Consider the following 20,555-nt stretch of genomic DNA (forward strand, 5'->3'; position numbering starts at 1 on the left):
GGGGAAGGCGTGGTGACTCGCCAAGGAAGCTTAATCTCACGTTTGGAAGTGCGAGACACGCGCGAACCGTGTACGAACCGAGAAGACGCTCGAAGATAGTGACGGGAACGGATCGGGACGACACGTGAGATTTGACGAGGAATTAAAGTCAAGCCTCGGTCTTGAATAACCAATGGACCAAGTACTCTCGAGGAGCGTACGCCGACGGGTAACACGAAACGAAGCGTCAAGACTATCGAGTCGAAGCCGTTGGCTATTCCAGGTAAGTGTGGAGATATAAGTCAACTACTTACCAAGGGAATAACCCTGTTTGTTGTGCATTTATTTGTTAGTAAACAAGAGTAGGTGAAAGCCCTAAAATGAATAAACTTGAAAGTTAAGGCTTCGGCCACTCTTGCTTGAAAACTTAGTTCGGGTACGCCCGTTAGGTTCAAACGCTAACTTGAACCAGCCACGTTGTTGCTTTGTTGTTGTTAGATCCCTCTGCTAACCATAGAGTTTGGCTAGATCGGAGGTGACAGGAGAGCATGTTAGACTCTCGGATTCGAGCCGAGGGTAGAAGTACCGGGAGTCACATCCTGAGTCTTCAATCTAAAACACTTAACGAGCATGAAAGGGAAACTATAATTCTTTCGGGATTTATCCCGAGACGCTCTCCTGTTTGTAATTAGTTGTATACTCTATAAGTTAGAGTATCCAAACAATAAATAATGTTGTCGGTGGTACCCACGAGTTCCGACTCGTGTTGAGGACTAAGACGGTCCTGATGGCGCTGAGTACTCCACGGGAGCTGCTGAGAGCACCCCGTTCTAGCAATGGGAAAGGTCGCCCCGGCGAGCCCATTTGCTGTGTCATAACGACATGTAGCGCCGACGCCCAAATGAAGATGGTACCACTAGTGGATCCCAGACAGTCTTAAAACACTTAAGCTACTGATGACTACTGCTCGAAGTCTGAGGTTGGCTTCTTGTCATTCCAAGGGTTGTAGCAGGGGATGTTGTATAACCTTGTGGAATGGCAAGTGATAGCGTAGAGCGAGGCCCCGCGTTAGGCATACTCTTGAATCATATGTATCTGCATTCTGCATTCTTGTATATTTGTTTGCACATCACATGGCATTAGTCGTTTTACTTTATAGATAGACTCTCACTTACTGAGTCAATCGACTCATAGTTTTATGACCCTTGGTAATGTAGATAAGGGAAAAGTTGGTAAGCGGGAAACGAGATTGAAGACCGAGACCGAGCGCGTATTGCCTTGACCTATGGGCTATGGGGTTTCTTAATCGGGGGTTAGTGTCTTCTGTTAAAACGTTCCGGAACATATTTGTATAGGAGTGGCTATAAGACTCTAAGTTATAAAAGCGAAAAATTTCCTCGAATTTTTGCAAACTATTTTATTATGTTAATTTATGTGTTTATATTATGAGTTATGTACGTATTTGAGTTGATCAGTCGCGGTTCGTGGGCGAGCTATCGTTTGCGGGTCGTGACAGTAATGCAGCAACTGCAATTATCAATCTAATAGAAGTTATTCTCGTCACAGGAGAATAAGTATCAAAGTAATCAACACCCTCTTGTTGTTTATACCCTTTGATTACCAGTCGTGCCTTATATTTATCAATTGAGCCATCGACTTTCATCTTCCTCGTAAAGATCCACTTAGATCCAAGTGTTTTACTTCCAGGAGGAAGATCAACCAACTCCCAAGTATGATTTTGCATGATAGAGTCTATTTCACTTCTTATGGCTTCTTTCCATAAGTGACCCTCAACAGAGTTCACGGCCTCTTTATAATTTAGAGGTGGAGCCTCCAGCATATAGGTGAAAAAATCAGAACCAAATGATTTTTCTACCCTCGCTCGCTTGCTTCGTCTAAGTCCCTCGGACTCTATCTCTTCTTCGGACTCTTCATCATTATCTTGAGTTATTTTCTCAATATCCTCAAGAAAATGGTTTGATGAACTCGGTTCATCTTCCTTAGACTTATAAGGAAATACATGTTCAAAGAACGAAGCATTTTTAGATTCCATAATCGAATCGTTGTGTATATCGGGGTTTTTCGAGTCATACACAAGGAATCTATATGCATTATTATGGTGTGACTACCCAATGAAGATACAATCTACAGTTTTTAGTCCTATCTTCATTTTCTTTGGAGCGGGATCCATTACTTTGGCCAAGCACCCCCACATTCGTAAGTATTTATAGGAAGGTCTCTTTCCTATAAATAGCTCAGACGGAGACTTATCCTCATTCTTTCGGGGTATCTTGTTCAGAAGATAATTTGCAGACAAGATCGCTGTTATGTGAGATTTTTCCGATATTAAAAAACGTCAAGGCCCAACTCAAGCGAGGATGCATGGCAACCCCGACCCAAAGAGTAGAGCCCGGGATTAAGACAAGTCGAGCTCACCCCTGAGGGGACCTCTCGTCCTGGCGTCCAGGCTCGACCTCCAGGCGAGCTCGACCCCCAGGCGAGCTCGACCCCCAGGCGAGCTCGACCTCCAAGCCAGGCTCGACCTCCAGGCGAGTTCGACCCCTAGGCGAGCTCGACCCCCCAGGCGAGCTCGACCCCCAGGCGAGCTCGACCTCCAAGCCAGGCTCGACCTCCAGGCCAGCTCGACCCCCAAGCGAACTCGACCTCCAACCAGGCTCGACCTCCAGGCAGGCTCGACCTCCAGCCAGGCTCGACCTCTAGGCGAGCTCGACCCCCAGGCGAGCTCGACCCCCAAGCGAGCTCGACCTCCCGGCAGGCTCGACCTCCAAGCCAGGCTCGACCTCCAGGTAGGCTCGACCTCCAGTCAGGCTCGACCTCCAAGCCAGGCTCAACCTCCAGTCGATCTCGACCTCCAAGCCAGGCTCGACCCCCAAGCGAGCTCGACCCCCAGGCGAGCTCGACCCCCAAGCGAACTCGACCTCCAACCAGGCTCGACCTCCAGGCAGGCTCGACCTCCAAGCCAGGCTCGACCTCCAGGGGCGAGCTCGACCCCCAGGCGAGCTCGACCTCCCGGCAGGCTCGACCTCCAAGCCAGGCTCGACCTCCAGGCGAGCTCGACCTCCAGGTAGGCTCGACCTCCAGCCAGGCTCGACCTCCAAGCCGGACTCAACCTCCAGGCGATCTCGACCTCCAAGCCAGGCTCGACCCCCAGGCGAGCTCGACCTCCAGCAGGCTCGACCTCCAGGCCAGGCTCAACTTCCAGGCTAGCTCGATCTCCAGGCGAGCTCGACCTCCAGGCGATCTCGACCCCAGGCGAGCTCGACCTCCAGGCCAGGTTCGACCTCCAGGAAGAAGTCCAACCCAAAAATTGTGAAGGCAATCCCAGCCCTGCCAAGGACCAGGAAAGAAAAGTCTCAGCCCTGCCAAGGGCCAAGAAGGAAAAATCACAGCCCTGCCAAGGGCCAGGAAAGAAAAGTCCCAGCCCTGCCAAGGGCCAAGAAGGAAAAAACACAGCCCTGCCAAGGACCAATCCCTCTGGTAAAGCCCACAAAACCGGAAGACACCTCTGGTAAAGCTCACAAAACCGGAGGACACCTCTGGTAAAGCTCACAAAACCGGAAGACACCTCTGGTAAAGCTCAGAAAACCGGAGAATCCCTCTGCCAAGTTTCCATAACTTTTCACATTCAAAATCCTATAAATACCTTCAGATTCCTCATTTGGAGGTAAGTTGGCTCACACATAATAAAACCTCTGCCTCTCTCTCATCCGAGACTTTATCTCTCTAGAACTCAAAGCACGACACCTAGACTAATGTTGAGCGTCGGAGTGCCCGCCGGAGGAAACCCCTCCGCGGTCCTTTAGCTCACTCTCTTCTCTATTTTCTCAGGTGACGAGTCGCCGGAAATCCTTTTCCGGCACGGCGGAGGTACAGGTGTTGGGACAACTTCCCCGTTCGACCACCGCGCGGTCATAGGGTCCGGCCCTAGACCGAACCGCGGATCGGTTTTCGTGTTGATCCATTTTCAGGCATTAACATTTTGGCGCTAGAAGGAGGGGATCTCGAGAACAACCACGAGCTCTCCACCGGCAAACTCACTTCCTCCACGGAAGACCACAAAAAATCAAAGCCAACAATTTCCTCTCCAAACATATTCTCTCTCCCATTTTATTCTTCAGCCACAAAACAAAAGAAAGAAAAAGAGATTCCTCTCTGGTCTTCATCTCAGACTCTCCAGCGAGAAGAAAAGTCAGAGAAAAGAAAAAAAGAGAAGAGAGAGAAGAAAGGAAAGAGAAGGCGACGGCGGCCACATCGGCGCTCTCGGCGACGACCGTGACTCTTGTGACTCCGGCGCCCCCACACGACAACGGTCACAGCTCCTACACCCACCTCGTCGCTCCGGCAACGAGGTCTGGTCCGTGCTCACCTTACCTCTCCAGCGACGATCGTGGCGACGGGGAAGAAGGGTCCGGAGCTCGCGTCGACGGAGATCTGGGACCGGTGAATGAGCTTTCAGCCACGCGAAGAAGAGGAGCGGGTCCGAAGCCATGAACACAGGCGAGCAGGTCTCCTCGGGCCAGCTGGTCGTCGAGCGTTGCAGATCCACGCTATCCCCGGCGTCCGCGAACCAGCTCCGACGCCCGCCGAAGCCTCGACTCCCGCCGGCGCTGCAGATCTGTTCGACCCCAGTACGCGCGAGCCGACTTCGGTGCTCGCCGAAGCTTCCATCCCAACCGACGCTGCAGATCCAGACGACCCCGATGCTGCAGATCCAGCCGACCCCGGCGCTCGCGAGCCAGCCTCGACGCTCGCCAAGACCTCGCCCCCAATCGGCCCGCCACGAACGCCGGCGGGAAGAGCTCCTGCCAGGTCGACAGCCACCTGAGCCGACGTTAGTAGAGATCCAAAGTCGACCCTTGTCAGCGCACGCGACAGCTCCGACGCCGCCATGGAAGAAGGGTGGTGCTCGGTCCCTTGGAGCAGATCTGACCCGGGCAGCGTAGAGGAGAGCTCTTTGGCTCGCGACCCAGGTAACCCCAACACCCGCCAAGAAGCTCCAATGCTCGCTGGACCTCCAGCTGTCGCACTCGAAGGCCCCAACGCCGTGGAGGGAGAACATAGCCCAACCACGGTGCACAGATCTGGTACAAATGCGCAAGAAGGAAACGTCCCTTGGGCTGAGGTGGACAACGGGCAGGAGAGATGAGCTTGATAAAGCGACGCGCCACAAGACGGATAGGATCTCGGCGAAGCGACGAGCCTCGAGATAGCGTCCCTAACGGACCACTCGGCGAGGCGACGAGCCCCGAGATAGCGTCCCCGACGGACCACTCGGCGAGGCGACGAGCCACGAGATAGCGTCCCCGGCGGACCACCCGGCGAGGTGACGAGCCCCGAGATAGCGTCCCCGACGGACCACTCGGCGAGGCGACGAGCCCCGAGATAGCGTCCCCGACGGACCACTCGGCGAGGCGACGAGCCACGAGATAGCGTCCCTGACGGACCACTCGGCGAGGCGACGAGGCACGAGATAGCGTCCCCGGCGGACCACCCGGCGAGGCGACAAGGCACGAGATAGCGTACCCGGCGGACCACTCGGCGATGCGACAAGCCCCGAGATAGCGTCCCCGACGGACCACTCGGCGAGGCGACGAGCCTCGAGATAGCGTCCCCGACAGACATACTCGGCGAGGCGACGAGCCCCGAGATCGCGTCCCCGACGGGCCACTCGGCGAGGCAACGAGCCACGAGATAGCGTCCCCGACGGACCACTCGACGAGGCGACGAGCCACGAGACCGAGTCTCTGACAGACTCGTCATCGAGACAAAAAAAAACAACAACAAAAGTATAACAAAGTCTCAAGGGGCCGATGGTTAGGCCGGAGGTCCCAGAGAGAGACGGTATACACGTGTCTACTCGGGTCGAGTTCACTCCTCGAGTCGAGTACCGAGTCCACGAGTCGACTAGCTACTCCTCGTGTCGACTCTACATGTCTCCTCGGGTCGAGTTCACTCCTCGAGTCGACGACCGAGTCCACGAGTCGACAAGCTACTCCTCGTGCCGACTCTACGTTACTCCTCGAGTTGAGTTCACTCCTCGAGTCGAGTACCGAGTCCACGAGTCGACAAGCTACTCCTCATGCCTACTCTACGTTCCTCCTCGAGTTGAGTTCACTCCTCGAGTCGAGTACCAAGTCCACAAGTCGACAAGCCACTCCTCGTGTCGACTCTACATGTCTCCTCGGGTCGAGTTCACTCCTCGAGTCGAGTACCGGGTCCACGAGTCGACTAGATACTCCTCGTGTCGACTCTACATGTCTCCTCGGGTCGAGTTCACTCCTCGAGTCAAGTACCGAGTCCACGAGTCGACAAGCTACTCCTCGTGCCGACTCTACGTTCCTCCTCGAGTTAAGTTCACTCCTCGAGTCGAGTACCGAGTCCACAAGTCGACAAGCCACTCCTCGTGTCGACTCTACATGTCTCCTCGGGTCGAGTTCACTCCTCAAGTCGAGTACCGAGTCCACGAGTCGACTAGATACTCCTCGTGTCGACTCTACATGTCTCCTCGGGTCGAGTTCACTCCTCGAGTCGAGTACCGAGTCCACGAGTCGACAAGCTACTCCTCGTGCCGACTCTACGTTCCTCCTCGAGTTGAGTTCACTCCTCGAGTCGAGTACCGAGTCCACAAGTTGACTAGCCACTCCTCGTGTCGACTCTACATGTCTCCTCGGGTCGAGTTCACTCCTCGAGTTGAGTACCGAGTCCACGAGTCGACTAGCCACTCCTCGTGTCGACTCTACATGTCTCCTCGGGTCGAGTTCACTCCTCGAGTCGAGTACCGAGTCCACGAGTCGACTAGCCACTCCTCGTGTCGACTCTACATGTCTCCTCGGGTCGAGTTCACTCCTCGAGTCGAGTACCGAGTCCACGAGTCGACAAGCTACTCCTCGTGCCGACTCTACGTTCCTCCTCGAGTTGAGTTCACTCCTCGAGTCGAGTACCGAGTCCACGAGTCGACAAGCTACTCCTCGTGCCGACTCTACGTTCCTCCTCGAGTTGAGTTCACTCCTCGAGTCGAGTATCGAGTCCACGAGTCGACAAGCTACTCCTCGTGCCGACTCTACGTTCCTCCTCGAGTTGAGTTCACTCCTCGAGTCAAGTACCGAGTCCACGAGTCGACAAGCTACTCCTCGTGTCGACTTTACATGTCTCCTCGGGTCGAGTTCACTCATCGAGTCTAGTACCGAGTCCACGAGTCGACTAGCTACTCCTCATGTCGACTCTACATGTCTCCTCGGGTCGAGTTCACTCCTCGAGTCGAGTACCGAGTCCACGAGTCGACTAGCTACTCCTCGTGTCGACTCTACATGTCTCCTCGGGTCGAGTTCACTCCTCGAGTCGACGACCGAGTCCACGAGTCGACAAGCTACTCCTCGTGCCGACTCTACGTTACTCCTCGAGTTGAGTTCACTCCTCGAGTCGAGTACCGAGTCCACGAGTCGACAAGCTACTCCTCATGCCTACTCTACGTTCCTCCTCGAGTTGAGTTCACTCCTCGAGTCGAGTACCAAGTCCACAAGTCGACAAGCCACTCCTCGTGTCGACTCTACATGTCTCCTCGGGTCGAGTTCACTCCTCGAGTCGAGTACCGGGTCCACGAGTCGACTAGCTACTCCTCGTGTCGACTCTACATGTCTCCTCGGGTCGAGTTCACTCCTCGAGTCAAGTACCGAGTCCACGAGTCGACAAGCTACTCCTCGTGCCGACTCTACGTTCCTCCTCGAGTTGAGTTCACTCCTCGAGTCGAGTACCGAGTCCACAAGTCGACAAGCCACTCCTCGTGTCGACTGTACATGTCTCCTCGGGTCGAGTTCACTCCTCGAGTCGAGTACCGAGTCCACGAGTCGACTAGATACTCCTCGTGTCGACTCTACATGTCTCCTCGGGTTGAGTTCACTCCTCGAGTCGAGTACCGAGTCCACGAGTCGACAAGCTACTCCTCGTGCCGACTCTACGTTCCTCCTCGAGTTGAGTTCACTCCTCGAGTCGAGTACCGAGTCCACAAGTCGACTAGCCACTTCTCGTGTCGACTCTACCTGTCTCCTCGGGTCGAGTTCACTCCTCGAGTCGAGTACCGAGTCCACGAGTCGACTAGCCACTCCTCGTGTCGACTCTACATGTCTCCTCGGGTCGAGTTCACTCCTCGAGTCGAGTACCGAGTCCACGAGTCGACTAGCCACTCCTCGTGTCGACTTTACATGTCTCCTCGGGTCGAGTTCACTCCTCGAGTCGAGTACCGAGTCCACGAGTCGACAAGCTACTCCTCGTGCCGACTCTACGTTCCTCCTCGAGTTGAGTTCACTCCTCGAGTCGAGTACCGAGTCCACGAGTCGACAAGCTACTCCTCGTGCCGACTCTACGTTCCTCCTCGAGTTGAGTTCACTCCTCGAGTCGAGTATTGAGTCCACGAGTCGACAAGCTACTCCTCGTGCCGACTCTACGTTCCTCCTCGAGTTGAGTTCACTCCTCGAGTCAAGTACCGAGTCCACGAGTCGACAAGCTACTCCTCGTGTCGACTTTACATGTCTCCTCGGGTCGAGTTCACTCCTCGAGTCTAGTACCGAGTCCACGAGTCGACTAGCTACTCCTCATGTCGACTCTACATGTCTCCTCGGGTCGAGTTCACTCCTCGAGTCGAGTACCGAGTCCACGAGTCGACTAGCTACTCCTCGTGTCGACTCTACATGTCTCCTCGGGTCGAGTTCACTCCTCGAGTCGAGTACCGAGTCCACGAGTCGACAAGCTACTCCTCGTGTCGACTCTACATGTCTCCTCGGGTCGAGTTCACTCCTCGAGTCGAGTACCGAGTCCACGAGTCGACTAGCCACTCCTCGTGTCGACTCTACATGTCTCCTCGGGTCGAGTTCACTCCTCGAGTCGAGTACTAAGTCCATGAGTCGACAAGCTACTCCTCGTGTTGACTCTACATGTCTCCTCGGGTCGAGTCCACTCCTCGAGTCGAGTACCGAGTAAGAATGGGCCACCTGAGTACCCAAACGTGAAACGCGCACCAGGGCGCCGCACTCGCAAAGGCACAAGGCTCGACCCAAGAGACCCAACCCGGAAATGCGACCAGCGCACTAAGGTGCCACACTCGTCGGGGAATCAAGTCTGCCCCTAACCTTGCCTGTCACGTGACGCACGCGCCCAATGGTGCCATGTTCGTGAGATGGTATGGCCACACAAATGTGGCACCGCGCTCGCCGCCCAGCTCGTGAGCCGAAAGGCAGCGAGTTACAAATGGGTTTCGAAGGCTTGCGTCCGCCGGGCGTATCTGGTCTAGCCAGCGCCCACGGGAAACATGGCCACACAACTGTTGCACCGCGCTCGCCGCCCAACTCGTGAGCCGAAAGGCAGCGAGTTACAAATGGGTTTCAAAGGCTTGCGTCCGTCGGACGTATCTGGTCTAGCCAGCGTCCACGGGAAACCCGGCCACACAAATGTGGCATCGCGCTCGCCGCCCAGCTCGTGAGCCGAAAGGCAGCAAGTCACAAATGGGTTTCAAAGGCTTGCGTCCGTCGGACGTATCTGGTCTAACCAGTGTCCACGGAAAACCCGGCCACACAAATTTGGCATCGCGCTCGCCGCCCAGCTCGTGAGCCGAAAGGTAGTGAGTCACAAATGGGTTTCAAAGTCTTGCGTCCGTCGGACGTACCTGGTCTAGCCAGCGCCCACGGGAAGCATGGTCACACAAATGTGGCACCACGCTCGCCGCCCAACTCGTGTGCCAATAGGCAGCGAGTTACAAATGGGTTTCAAAGGCCTGCGCCCGCCGGGCGTAACTGGTCTAGCCAGCGCCCACGGAAAGCCCGTTCACACCAACGTGACACCAAAGCCCCCTCGAGGCCCGAGTCGCGCAAATCGATTACGCCTTCACTGGTAAGTCGAGAAAATAAGACGCGCACCGACAAAACCGCGCGAATCGATTACGCTAAGCATAGCAAGTCGAGAAAATAAGACGCATGACAGACAAAAAAGCTTTAACTAAAGCAAACAATGTTGTACGAGCAATCCAACAAGAAAAGTATGAGAGTACGGAAAGATTCAACAAGAAACTGGGGGGGTTGATGATGAACAGGGACTAGAGACTTCAAAAACGTCCAACCCAACAGCGAGGAAGGCGGCGAGGCGCCCTCCGAGGCACTCACGCGGGTCAGAGACGTCAGGTGCGTCCAACCCAACAGCGAGGAAGGCGGCGAGGCGCCCTCCGGGGCACTCACGCGGGTCAGAGACGTCAGGTGCGTCTAACCCAACAGCGAGGAAGGCGGCGAGGCGCCCTCCGGGGCACTCACGCGGGTCAGAGACGTTACCCAACAGCGAGGAAGGCGGCGAGGCACCCTCCGGGGCACTCACGCGGGTCTGAGACGTCAGGTGCGTCCAACCCAACAGCGAGGAAGGCGGCGAGGCGCCCTCCGGGGCACTCACGCGGGTCAGATACATCAAGTGCGTCCAACCCAACAGCGAGGAAGGCGGCGAGGCGCCCTCCGGGGCACTCACGCGGGTCTGAGACGTCAAGTGCGTCCAACCCAACAACAAGCGAAGGCATGTGGAGAGCGCTCGCCGTCAACATACTCAAGCTAGGAAACCAAAGACGGTCGGGGTAACGTCCAGACAGGCAGCGATCCACCCCGAAGACACGAAGTTTCTTGAACGACAAAGTCCTCCAAAAAACTGGGGGGTTAATGTTATGTGAGATTTTTCCCATATTAAAAAACGTTAAGGCCCAACTCAAGCGAGGATGCATGGCAACCCCGGCCCAAAGAGTAGAGCCCGGGATTAAGACAAGTCGAGCACACCCCTCAGGGGACCTCTCGTCCTGGCGTCCAGGCTCGACCTCCAGGCGAGCTCGATCCCCAGGCGAGCTCGACCTCCAAGCCAGGCTCGACCTTCAGGCGAGCTCGACCCCCAAGCGAACTCGACCTCCAACCAGGCTCGACCTCCAGGCAGGCTCGACCTCCAAGCCAGGTTCGACCTCCAGCAGGCTCGACCCCCAGGCGAGCTCGACCCCCCAGGCGAGCTCGACCCCCAGGCGAGCTCGACCTCCAAGCCAGGCTCGACCTCCAGGCGAGCTCGACCCCCAAGCGAACTCGACCTCCAACCAGGCTCGACCTGCAGGCAGGCTCGACCTCCAGGCCAGGCTCGACCTCAAGGCGAGCTCGACCCCCAGGCGAGCTCGACCCCCAGGCGAGCTCGACCTCCCGGCAGGCTCGACCTCCAAGCCAGGCTCGACCTCCAGGTAGGCTCGACCTCCAGCCAGGCTCGACCTCCAAGCCAGGCTCAACCTCCAGGCGATCTCGACCTCCAAGCCAGGCTCGACCCCCAGGCGAGCTCGACCCCCAAGCGAGCTCGACCCCCAAGCGAACTCGACCTCCAACCAGGCTCGACCTCCAGGCAGGCTCGACCTCCAAGCCAGACTCGACCTCCAGGCGAGCTCGACCCCCAGGCGAGCTCGACCTCCCGGCAGGCTCGACCTCCAAGCCAGGCTCGACCTCCAGGCGAGCTCGACCTCCAGGTAGGCTCGACCTCCAACCAGGCTCGACCTCCAAGCCGGGTTCAACCTCCAGGCGATCTCGACCTCCAAGCCAGGCTCGACCCCCAGGCGAGCTCGACCTCCAGCAGGCTCGACCTCCAGGCCAGGCTCAACTTCCAGGCTAGCTCGACCTCCAGGCGATCTCGACCCTAGGCGAGCTCGACCTCCAGGCCAGGTTCGACCTCCAGGAAGAAGTCCAACCCAAAAATTGTGAAGGCAATCTCAGCCCTGCCAAGGACCAGGAAAGAAAAGTCCCAGCCCTGCCAAGGGCCAAGAAGGAAAAATCACAGCCCTGCCAAGGGCCAGGAAAGAAAAGTCCCAGCCCTGCCAAGGGCCAAGAAGGAAAAAACATAGCCCTGCCAAGGACCAATCCCTCTGGTAAAGCCCACAAAATCGGAAGACACCTCTGGTAAAGCTCACAAAACCGGAGGACACCTCTGGTAAAGCTCACCAAACCGGAAGACACCTCTGGTAAAGCTCACAAAACCGGAAGACACCTCTGGTAAAGCTCACAAAATCGGAGAATCCCTCCGCCAAGTTTCCATAACTTTTCACATTCAAAATCCTATAAATACCTTCAGATTCCTCATTTGGAGGTAAGTTGGCTCACACATAATAAAACCTCTGCCTCTCTCTCATCCGAGACTTTATCTCTCTAGAACTCAAAGCACGACACCTAGACTAATGTTGAGCGTCGGAGTGCCCGCCGGAGGAAACCCCTCCGCGGTCCTTTAGCTCACTCTCTTCTCTATTTTCTCAGGTGACGACTCGCCGGAAATCCTTTTCCGGCACGGTGGAGGTACAGGTGTTGGGACAACTTCCCCGTTCGACCACCGCGCGGTCATAGGGTCCGGCCCTAGACCGAACCGCGGACCGGTTTTCGTGTTGATCCATTTTCTGGCATTAACAATCGCTTCCCCCCACATTTCTTGGGGTAACCCAGAACTTAACAACATCGCATTCATCATCTCCTTGAGAGTGCGATTCCTACGTTCGGCCATGCCGTTTGATTGAGGAGAATAAGGTGGAGTGACTTCGTGAATAATTCCATGTTGTGCACAAAAATCACCAAATGGTTCAACATATTCACCTCCTCGATCACTTCGCACTTTCTTAATCTTCTTATTAAGTTGATTCTCAACTTCCAATTTGTATATAGCAAATTTCTCAATTGCTTCATCTTTGCTTTTAAGCAAATATACGTAACAATATTTTGTACAATCATCAATAAAAGTCACAAAATATTTATTACCACCTCTCGTGGGCATGAACTTTAAATCACATAAATCAGTATGGATTAAGTCGAGAGATTCATTACTTCTTTCAACACTATGAAAGGATGTTCTCATGAGTTTTGCTTCAACACAAATTTCACATTTATGATTTGAGTCAATATTAAACTTTGGAATACACTCCAAATTAATCAATTTTCTCAGTGTGTCATAATTTACATGACCTAGTCTACCATAGACGACTCAATCATATAAGCGGAAGAAGAACTTTTATTCATATCTTTTGCCTTGATGGCCATTACATTCATTTTGACCATGCCATTCTTGGCATAGCCCTTGCCCACATACATGTCATTCTTAGACAATACAAGTTTTTGAGACTCTAAAACCATCCTAAAACCATGGTTATCCAGCACAGTCCCAGAGATAAGATTCTTCCGCATATCAGGCACGTAGAGAACTTTGGTGAGCTTCATCTCCTTCCCAGAGGTCATCTTCAAGAAGACTTCACCTTCCCCCTTGACTTCAGAGGTGGCAGAGTTTCTCATGAACAACTTTTCTCCATCTCCTACCAGCTCAAGGGTGGAGAATGAGTTCTTGTCAGCGCAGATGTGGCGGGTAGCTCCAGTGTCCAGCCACCACTCCTTCGGGTTCGAGTCAATCATGTTGACCTCAGAGACCACATCGACGAGGAGGTCATTATCATCCTCCACGACATTGGCCTCCTTCTTCTTCTTTGGCTTTCTACAATCGGCAGCTCGGTGACCGACTTTGTTGCAATTGAAGCATTTACCAACAATCTTTTGTTGGTACTTCTTCTTGAACGTCCCTCCCTTGACACCAAGCTGGTGGGCGTGCTTCTTCCCCTTCGAGTTCTCGCCATGTTCGACGACATTGGCTCGCTCGGAGACGGTTCTTAGTCTTTTATCGGAGCCACGGTTGTCTTCCTCGATTCGGAGGCGCACAACCAAGTCTTCAAGACTCATCTCCTTTCGCTTGTGCTTGAGGTAGTTCTTGAACTCCTTCCACCCAGGTGGCAATTTCTCAATTACAGAGGCAACTTGGAAAGACTCGCTAATGGTCATTCCCTCGGCTTGAATCTCGTGGAAAATGAGTTGAATCTCTTGCACTTGACTCACCACGGTCTTCGTGTCCACCATTTTGTACTCTAGGAAGCGACCCACAATGTACTTCTTAGAGCCCGCATCCTCAGTTTTGTACTTTCGATCCAACGAATCCCAAAGCTCTTTAGACAAGACTTTAGAGCTATACACGTTGTATAAAGAGTCGGCGAGACAATTTAACACGTGGTTTCGACATAGGTAGTCGGATTCGTTCCACCCCACATAGGCCCTAAACACTTGTGGGTTGGCTTCACCCTCATGAGGAGTGGCCGGAGGATCTTCGGTCAAAAACCGAGCAAGTCCTATGGTTGTCAAAAAGAAAACCATCTTTTGTTGCCAACGCTTGAAGTTGAGCCCGTCAAACTTCCCAGGTCTCTCGGCCGGCATCACCGTGGGAGGCCCTCGAGCCACACCCATGTTCGGACCATCTAGGCCCAAACCTGCCATCGGTTGAACGAGACCCGCGGGTCCATTCCCGGCCGTAGCCGCCATCGAGCCTTGTCACAAAGCCACAGGGATTTGGCCGATGTTGATCAAGTTCGTCGGGTTGTCCACCAACGAGGGGTTGTCAATGACGTTCCCTCCAACACTCACGTACATCGAGTCGTTTACGTTAGTCATTTTTCTACAAAAGAAATTCACAAGTCAGTAACCTTGAAAACAAACCGGAATAAATAATGGAAAAATAACTTATTTTTCCTTCCTTGCAACCTGTCTTAGAACAAAATTAAAAAGCTTCAAGATTGTTAGCAATATTATTGTAATATTGACGTAAATAAAAGACAAATTGCATGCAAGGAAAAATACACGTAAAAAGATTACAACACAACCGGCTAAACCTTAAGAAACCGGAAAACACAACGGAAAGGAAAAAGTCGAGGCCCGTTGGACGGTCTCCTTGAAGCTTTTTATCGCCCTCCCACGGGTGCTGGATTTTGTGAGCGAAAGCCTCCCAAGATACAACGACTACAAGACGAGCAATGCACCACAAGACTCGACTTCGGCGAACTAGAACCTGTGAGAAAACTACCACCACGACACAACAAAAGAAAACTTTCTGTGGAAGAAGGGAGCTCGGGAACAGTGGGTAATACAAATGGAATTCTCGTATATCTCTGTGTGTTTTGAATGAGAGCTGAAGCCTCTTTATATAGGCCAAGGCTAGGCTATGTTGGTTTGAAGTTCAAAACGTCCAGCCTTAAAGGCATTTAACGCAGGTTATTACAACCATTTAACCCAACGTTCTGAATTCAAACCAAGCGAACAGTCCAACGTTTTCCAGCCTTAATGGCATTATTATACAGCAATAATGCGCATTTAAAGCTCAAAAACCATTGAATTAAAGCACACAAACCGTTGGCTTTAATTCTCAAACGTACAGTTCGTCACTTCGTCTGGTCGAGCTCGTCCAGTCGACCTAGAATGACTTCGTCACCACTTCGTCTGGTCGAGCTCGTCCAGTCGAGCTGGAATGACTTCGTCACTTCGAGTACGTTGGCCTCGCCCTGTCGAGTTGGAATGTCTTCGTCATTTCGTCCAGTCGACCTAGCCCAGTCGAGTTGGAATGTCTTCGTCATTTCGTCCAGTCGACCTAGCCCAGTCGAGTTGGAATGTCTTCGTCATTTCGTCCAGTCGACCTCGCCCAGTCGAGCTGGAACTTCGTCCAGTCGACTTCGCCCAGTCGATCTGGAACCAGTCGACCTCGTCACTTCGTCCAGACCAGCTCGTCACTTTCTCATTCACCTTAGGTCCGATTTTGGCAAAGTATCACTTGGAATTATCCAATTCCGATGAGTGGATCCCACTCAAATTGTTGCCACAAAATCAAACATTCACATGTTAATAAATAATATTTATTAACTTTATTCCAACATTTTAATGTTTGAAAAACACATCTTTCCTTGAAGCAGTTCATAGAAGCAAGCTCTTCTTTCACTCATTGTTAATCATCTTGCGGCTTCAGTGATCAAGGTAAGAAAATCTATCTTTTGAAATACATTATAGATGAACATGCTTTGCAATCACAGATTTTCGAGCGTTGAAATTTAATTTTCACTTAGATCTGTAATTCTATTGGCGTGCAAAAAAAAAAATGTTAAAAAATAATTAAAAGTTCTTCCTGAGGTATTTTTAATTTACTGCAACATGGTTTTAATGGGCCTTGTTTTTGTACATACAGAATCTATATAAAATGTACAAAGCTGAGTTTCTAGTTGGTTAATGATTGATCTTTCTGACAAATATAAAAGCCCATCTTCTATTGATTTTTCTTTTCTTTTCCAGGTCAATGGCAGTTGAACTTGTGGCATTGAAGCTAGTGGAGTCTGTGGTGTACATAGCGGTCGAGAGAATCGCGGACCTCCTCATCAACGAGGCCTCTTCCCTGAGAGGCGTTCGTGGGGATATCCAGAGACTGCAAACCGAGCTGAAGTGGATCGAGAGCTTCCTAAGAGACGCCGACAAAAAACAGGAGAAAGACGAGCGCGTCCGCATGTGGATCGCTGAGGTCAGAGACGTGGCCTGCGAGATCGAAGACTCCGTCGAGACCTACGTCTCCAAAGTCCGATCCTCATATGTCAAGGTCATCCATCTGAGGAAGCTTCGGTCCCAAGTTACCTCTATCAAGGACAAGCTTCGTGGCATCGCTGAGAGGCGACAGATGTACCAGATCGAATTTTCCGGTGGAGATCGAGAGGCTGCTCCGCTGAGAAATCAGAGGAGATCGTACCCGGACGAAGAGGAAGACGACGTGGTCACGTTGAAGAGCACGATGTCGGCCCTGAAGGCTCAGCTGATGAGGGAAGAAGATCGACGCTGCGTCGTGTCTATCGTGGGAATGGGCGGTCTAGGAAAGACCACCCTTGCCAAGAAAGCCTACAACGACGCTGACGTGAAGAAGAATTTTGGGTGCTCTGCTTGGGTTTTCGTGTCGCAGCAGTGCGTTGTGAAGGAGGTCTTGATTGAGATCTTGATGCAAGTCGGTTTCCGGCCGGAAACGGTTTTGCAAGGAGTGAGCCACGTGAAGAAGTTCGTTGAAGAGAGACGGAATAATAAACAGATCCTCGACGGGTTGGACGATCACGAGCTGGTTTCTCTTCTAAAAGCCGAGCTCAAGGAGAGGCGATATCTCGTGGTTTTGGACGATATTTGGAACGTTCAAGCTTGGAATACCATCGAGAAAGCTTTTCCAAAAGGGAAGCCCGGAAGCAAAGTGGTGTTCACGACACGAATCAGGGAAGTCGCGGTGTCAGCCGATCCTCACAGCGCTCCGATCGAACCCCCGCTCTTGTCGGAGGAACAGAGTTGGGAGCTTCTTCAGCGGAAGGCGTTTCCGAAGGAGATCTTTGGGAGTCTCGGTTCTCCGCCGGAGTTCGTGGAGCTCGGGAAGGAGATGGTTGCGGAGTGCGGAGGATTGCCTCTCGCAATCGTCGTGCTCGGTGGTTTGCTTCGAACCAAGAACTCGTCGGAGAAGTGGGAGAAGGTGAAGAGAGACGTGAAGTCGCGTAAGATCAACAAACTCATATCATCAGAGAGACAATACCGGGTCGAAGACATTTTAGAATTGAGCTTCCAAGAGCTTCCTTTCCATCTAAAACCCTGTCTTCTTTACCTTGCAAGTTTTCCAGAGGACAGCGAGATCCAGAGTAAGATTTTGATAAGGCTGTGGATGGCAGAAGGTTTTATACGCACAAATGAGACACAAGAATCGCTGGAAGAAGAGGTGGGCGAGGAATACTTGGAAGAGCTGATTGATCGCTGCGTAGTTCAACTCGATAAGAAAGATCGCACGGGAAAGCGCATCAAGAGCTGCCGACTCCACGATCTCATGCGAGACTTTTGTTTGTCAAAGGCCAAAGAGGAGCTTTTCTTAGATATCGACGCTCCATCCTCAACACAACAATACAATCGCCCTCGCAGAATCGCTGTACACGGACCTAATTGCCATTTTTCGCCACATCCTCACCTCCGGTCTCTCCTTTGTTTTTCCATACAAATCTTTCCCGGTTTGAAATTTCCCGGTTTTTCAAACGCCCGGTTGCTAAGGGTTTTACACCTCGATTTGCTCGACAATAAAAAACTTCCTCCCACGATTGGCGATCTGATTCACTGAGGTATTTGAGACTGAGCAGTAGTGGCTGGGAGAAAAAACACTCTCTCCCACATTCCTTGGGCAATATGAGGAATTTGCAGACTCTAGACCTCAGTGGGATTGCAAATACCCTATGGCTTCCAAACTCGGTTTGGAAGTTGACAGAGGTGAGACACTTGTTGTTACCGAGGGGTTACAGGCCGAACATTTTTGCACTCCGACACTTCTTCGGAGGCCAAACCAAATTCAAATTGGAGACTTTGATAGGGGTATACGCAAAGAACTTGTTCAACAAACACAATTCAATCCCTCCAATGCCAAACATCAAAGTCCTGGACGTTAAAAATCTCAGAAGCCATAAAGAAGTCACGCTCCTCCTCGAGTCTCTCACCCCTCGCTTGCTCCAATCATTGATCATAAGTCTATCGGACCGAGTTACAAATTTTCCGAAGATGGAATTGCTCTCTAGTTTTCAGGTTCTGAGTAAAGTGCACTTACTTGGCGCGGTTTCGAACGAGAACCTCGAATACCTTCCAAACAGCCTCGCAAAGCTGGTATTACGGGATTCCGCGGTGGACCAGTCGAAGATAGCCATACTAGAAAAGCTTCAGAACTTGAGGGTTCTCGATCTCGCCATGAGCAGAGGTACCTCAAGGCAGAAGTGGGTGTTCTCTTCGGGCGGGTTCGCTCGCCTCGAGGTTCTTGAGCTTTGGGATATTCACAACTTGGAGGAGTGGGAGGTGAAGGAAGGTGGTCTGCGTAGCCTCAAGAAATTACACATTTGGGAGATGTCCAATCTAAAGGCGCTCCCTGAAGGGTTGAGACACGTCACCACTCTTCAGGAAATCAGCATTAAATATATGAGCGAGGAGTTCAAAGATAAGCTGAGAAGGGTGAATCGAGACGGAGCCGAAGGTGTAGATTTCTACAAGGTCCGACATGTTCCTTCCATCATATTAGCCTAATACCACGTTTTAGTCTCTCCGTAGTTCTTAATTTAATAAATAAAACAAATACTCCCTTGATTATAAAAGTTTGGCATTCAATTTATGTTAACCAGTTTTTATATACGTTTTGGGTATTTTTTACAGAATAGTGCCTACCCAAGATTGTGCGGGCGTTGGAAATATGTTATGCTTCGCAAAATGTGTATTAAAGCTACTTATTAGTTGTATTTTCTCAAAATCAACAAAAATCTAAACCCATGGAAAATAATATACCCTTTCGAAGTGTTTTGATTTAATATTAATAACTCTAGATGAGAACATATTTATTTGTTTTGTTTTTGTTTTTTTTTTAGTTTAACAAAGTGTTTGTGGGTTTCGCCATAATGGTTTGGAAAATATGCAAATACCACTAATTAATAAATAGTGCATTTTTTTATTTGTATTGAAATCAAAATGCTCAGGTTGGGCATGTTATGTATCTGGTAAAAATGATCATTTACAATATATTACAGATTTTCACTTGGATTGCATTAGATGTCTTCAACTGGAAAAGAGGTGATGAGTAAGTTTGAAAAATTCTCCTTCTCTTTCAAACTTTTTTTCTAATTCTCTCACTTCTCTTTCTTCTCTATCGGTTCTCAGTCCTCACTCCTCCGTCCGACGACTGCCAACGAACACGGACGCTCATATTTTGACAGCAAAACATATTCATAAGAATAGGAAAAATATAGAAATAGCAATATAATAAGAAGTCACGCTCCTCCTCGAGTCTCTCATCCCTCGCTCACAACCACCTAATCTCCGTTCTCTGGCGATGAAACTATCGGACCGAGATACATATTTTCCAGAACTTGAGGGTTCTCAAGCTCAGCTGCCCCATCAGAGGTGGGTGTTCTCTTCGGGCGGGTTCGCTCTCCTCAAGGCTCTTCATCTTTAGGATACGACGTGGAGGAGTGGGAGGTGAAGGAAGGTGGTCTGCGTAGCCTCAAGAAATTACACATTTGCATGATGCCCAATCTAAAGGCAGTCCCTGAAGGGCTGAGATACGTCACCAAGCTTTAGTCTCTCGAAAGTGTTATTTTTTAATTTTTATTTTTAATACTACCCTGATTATAAAAAGTATGTACACCATTTTTAGTATACGTTTTGGGTATTTTTGCAAAATAGTGCCAGCCCGAGAATGTGCGGGCGTTGTAAATTCATTATGCTTATAATTTTATTACTATTAAGATTTATCAGTGTTTACAACTTGAGATGCGTATTAAAGCTACTTACTAAGTGTATATATTTTATTGAGAAATTTTCTAATTTGTTACTAATTTCATAACATTTTCAAACTTTCCACCAAAATGTTAATTTTTCCCAAAATGTCACCATCTATGTCAACAATGTTGACATCTATGTTTGCCATTCACTATTAGATGTCAACATTGTTGACATATAGGTGGTATTTTGGAAAAAATTAACGTTTTGGTGGAAAGTGGGAAAATGTTATGAAATTGGTGGCAAATTAGACAATTTCTCTATTTATTAGACGTGGCAATGTTATAAGAGAAATTGCTTAATTTGCCACCAATTTCATAACATTTTCTCATTTTCCACCAAAAGGCTAATTTTCCCCAAAATGCCACC

At 51.1% G+C, this 20,555-nt stretch overlaps 3 protein-coding genes across 3 annotated transcripts in view; all 3 read left to right on the forward strand.

The window, feature by feature from the left end:
• LOC149379071 (putative disease resistance protein At1g50180) overlaps positions 1 to 20,555 on the forward strand; it is a 77,320-nt gene that overhangs the window by 6,122 nt on the left and 50,643 nt on the right. The gene's annotated exons all lie outside the window — the stretch shown is intronic.
• On the forward strand, positions 16,159 to 18,055 carry LOC149379072 (putative disease resistance protein At1g50180). The gene has a single exon (XM_089602440.1). It carries the CDS (start codon positions 16,174 to 16,176, stop codon positions 17,995 to 17,997), a length of 1,824 nt encoding a protein of 607 aa, XP_089458566.1. The 5' UTR covers positions 16,159 to 16,173; the 3' UTR covers positions 17,998 to 18,055.
• Positions 17,998 to 19,748, forward strand: LOC149379073 (putative disease resistance RPP8-like protein 2). The gene is made up of 3 exons (XM_089602441.1): positions 17,998 to 18,908; positions 19,436 to 19,478; positions 19,566 to 19,748. Exons 1-3 carry the CDS (start codon positions 18,063 to 18,065, stop codon positions 19,616 to 19,618), a joined length of 942 nt encoding a protein of 313 aa, XP_089458567.1. The 5' UTR covers positions 17,998 to 18,062; the 3' UTR covers positions 19,619 to 19,748.

This window comes from Urtica dioica, chromosome 12 (assembly GCF_054948205.1).
Source record: "Urtica dioica subsp. dioica isolate 48M chromosome 12, U.dioica_male_clone48M_v1_H2, whole genome shotgun sequence".
Classification (NCBI taxonomy): domain Eukaryota; kingdom Viridiplantae; phylum Streptophyta; class Magnoliopsida; order Rosales; family Urticaceae; genus Urtica; species Urtica dioica.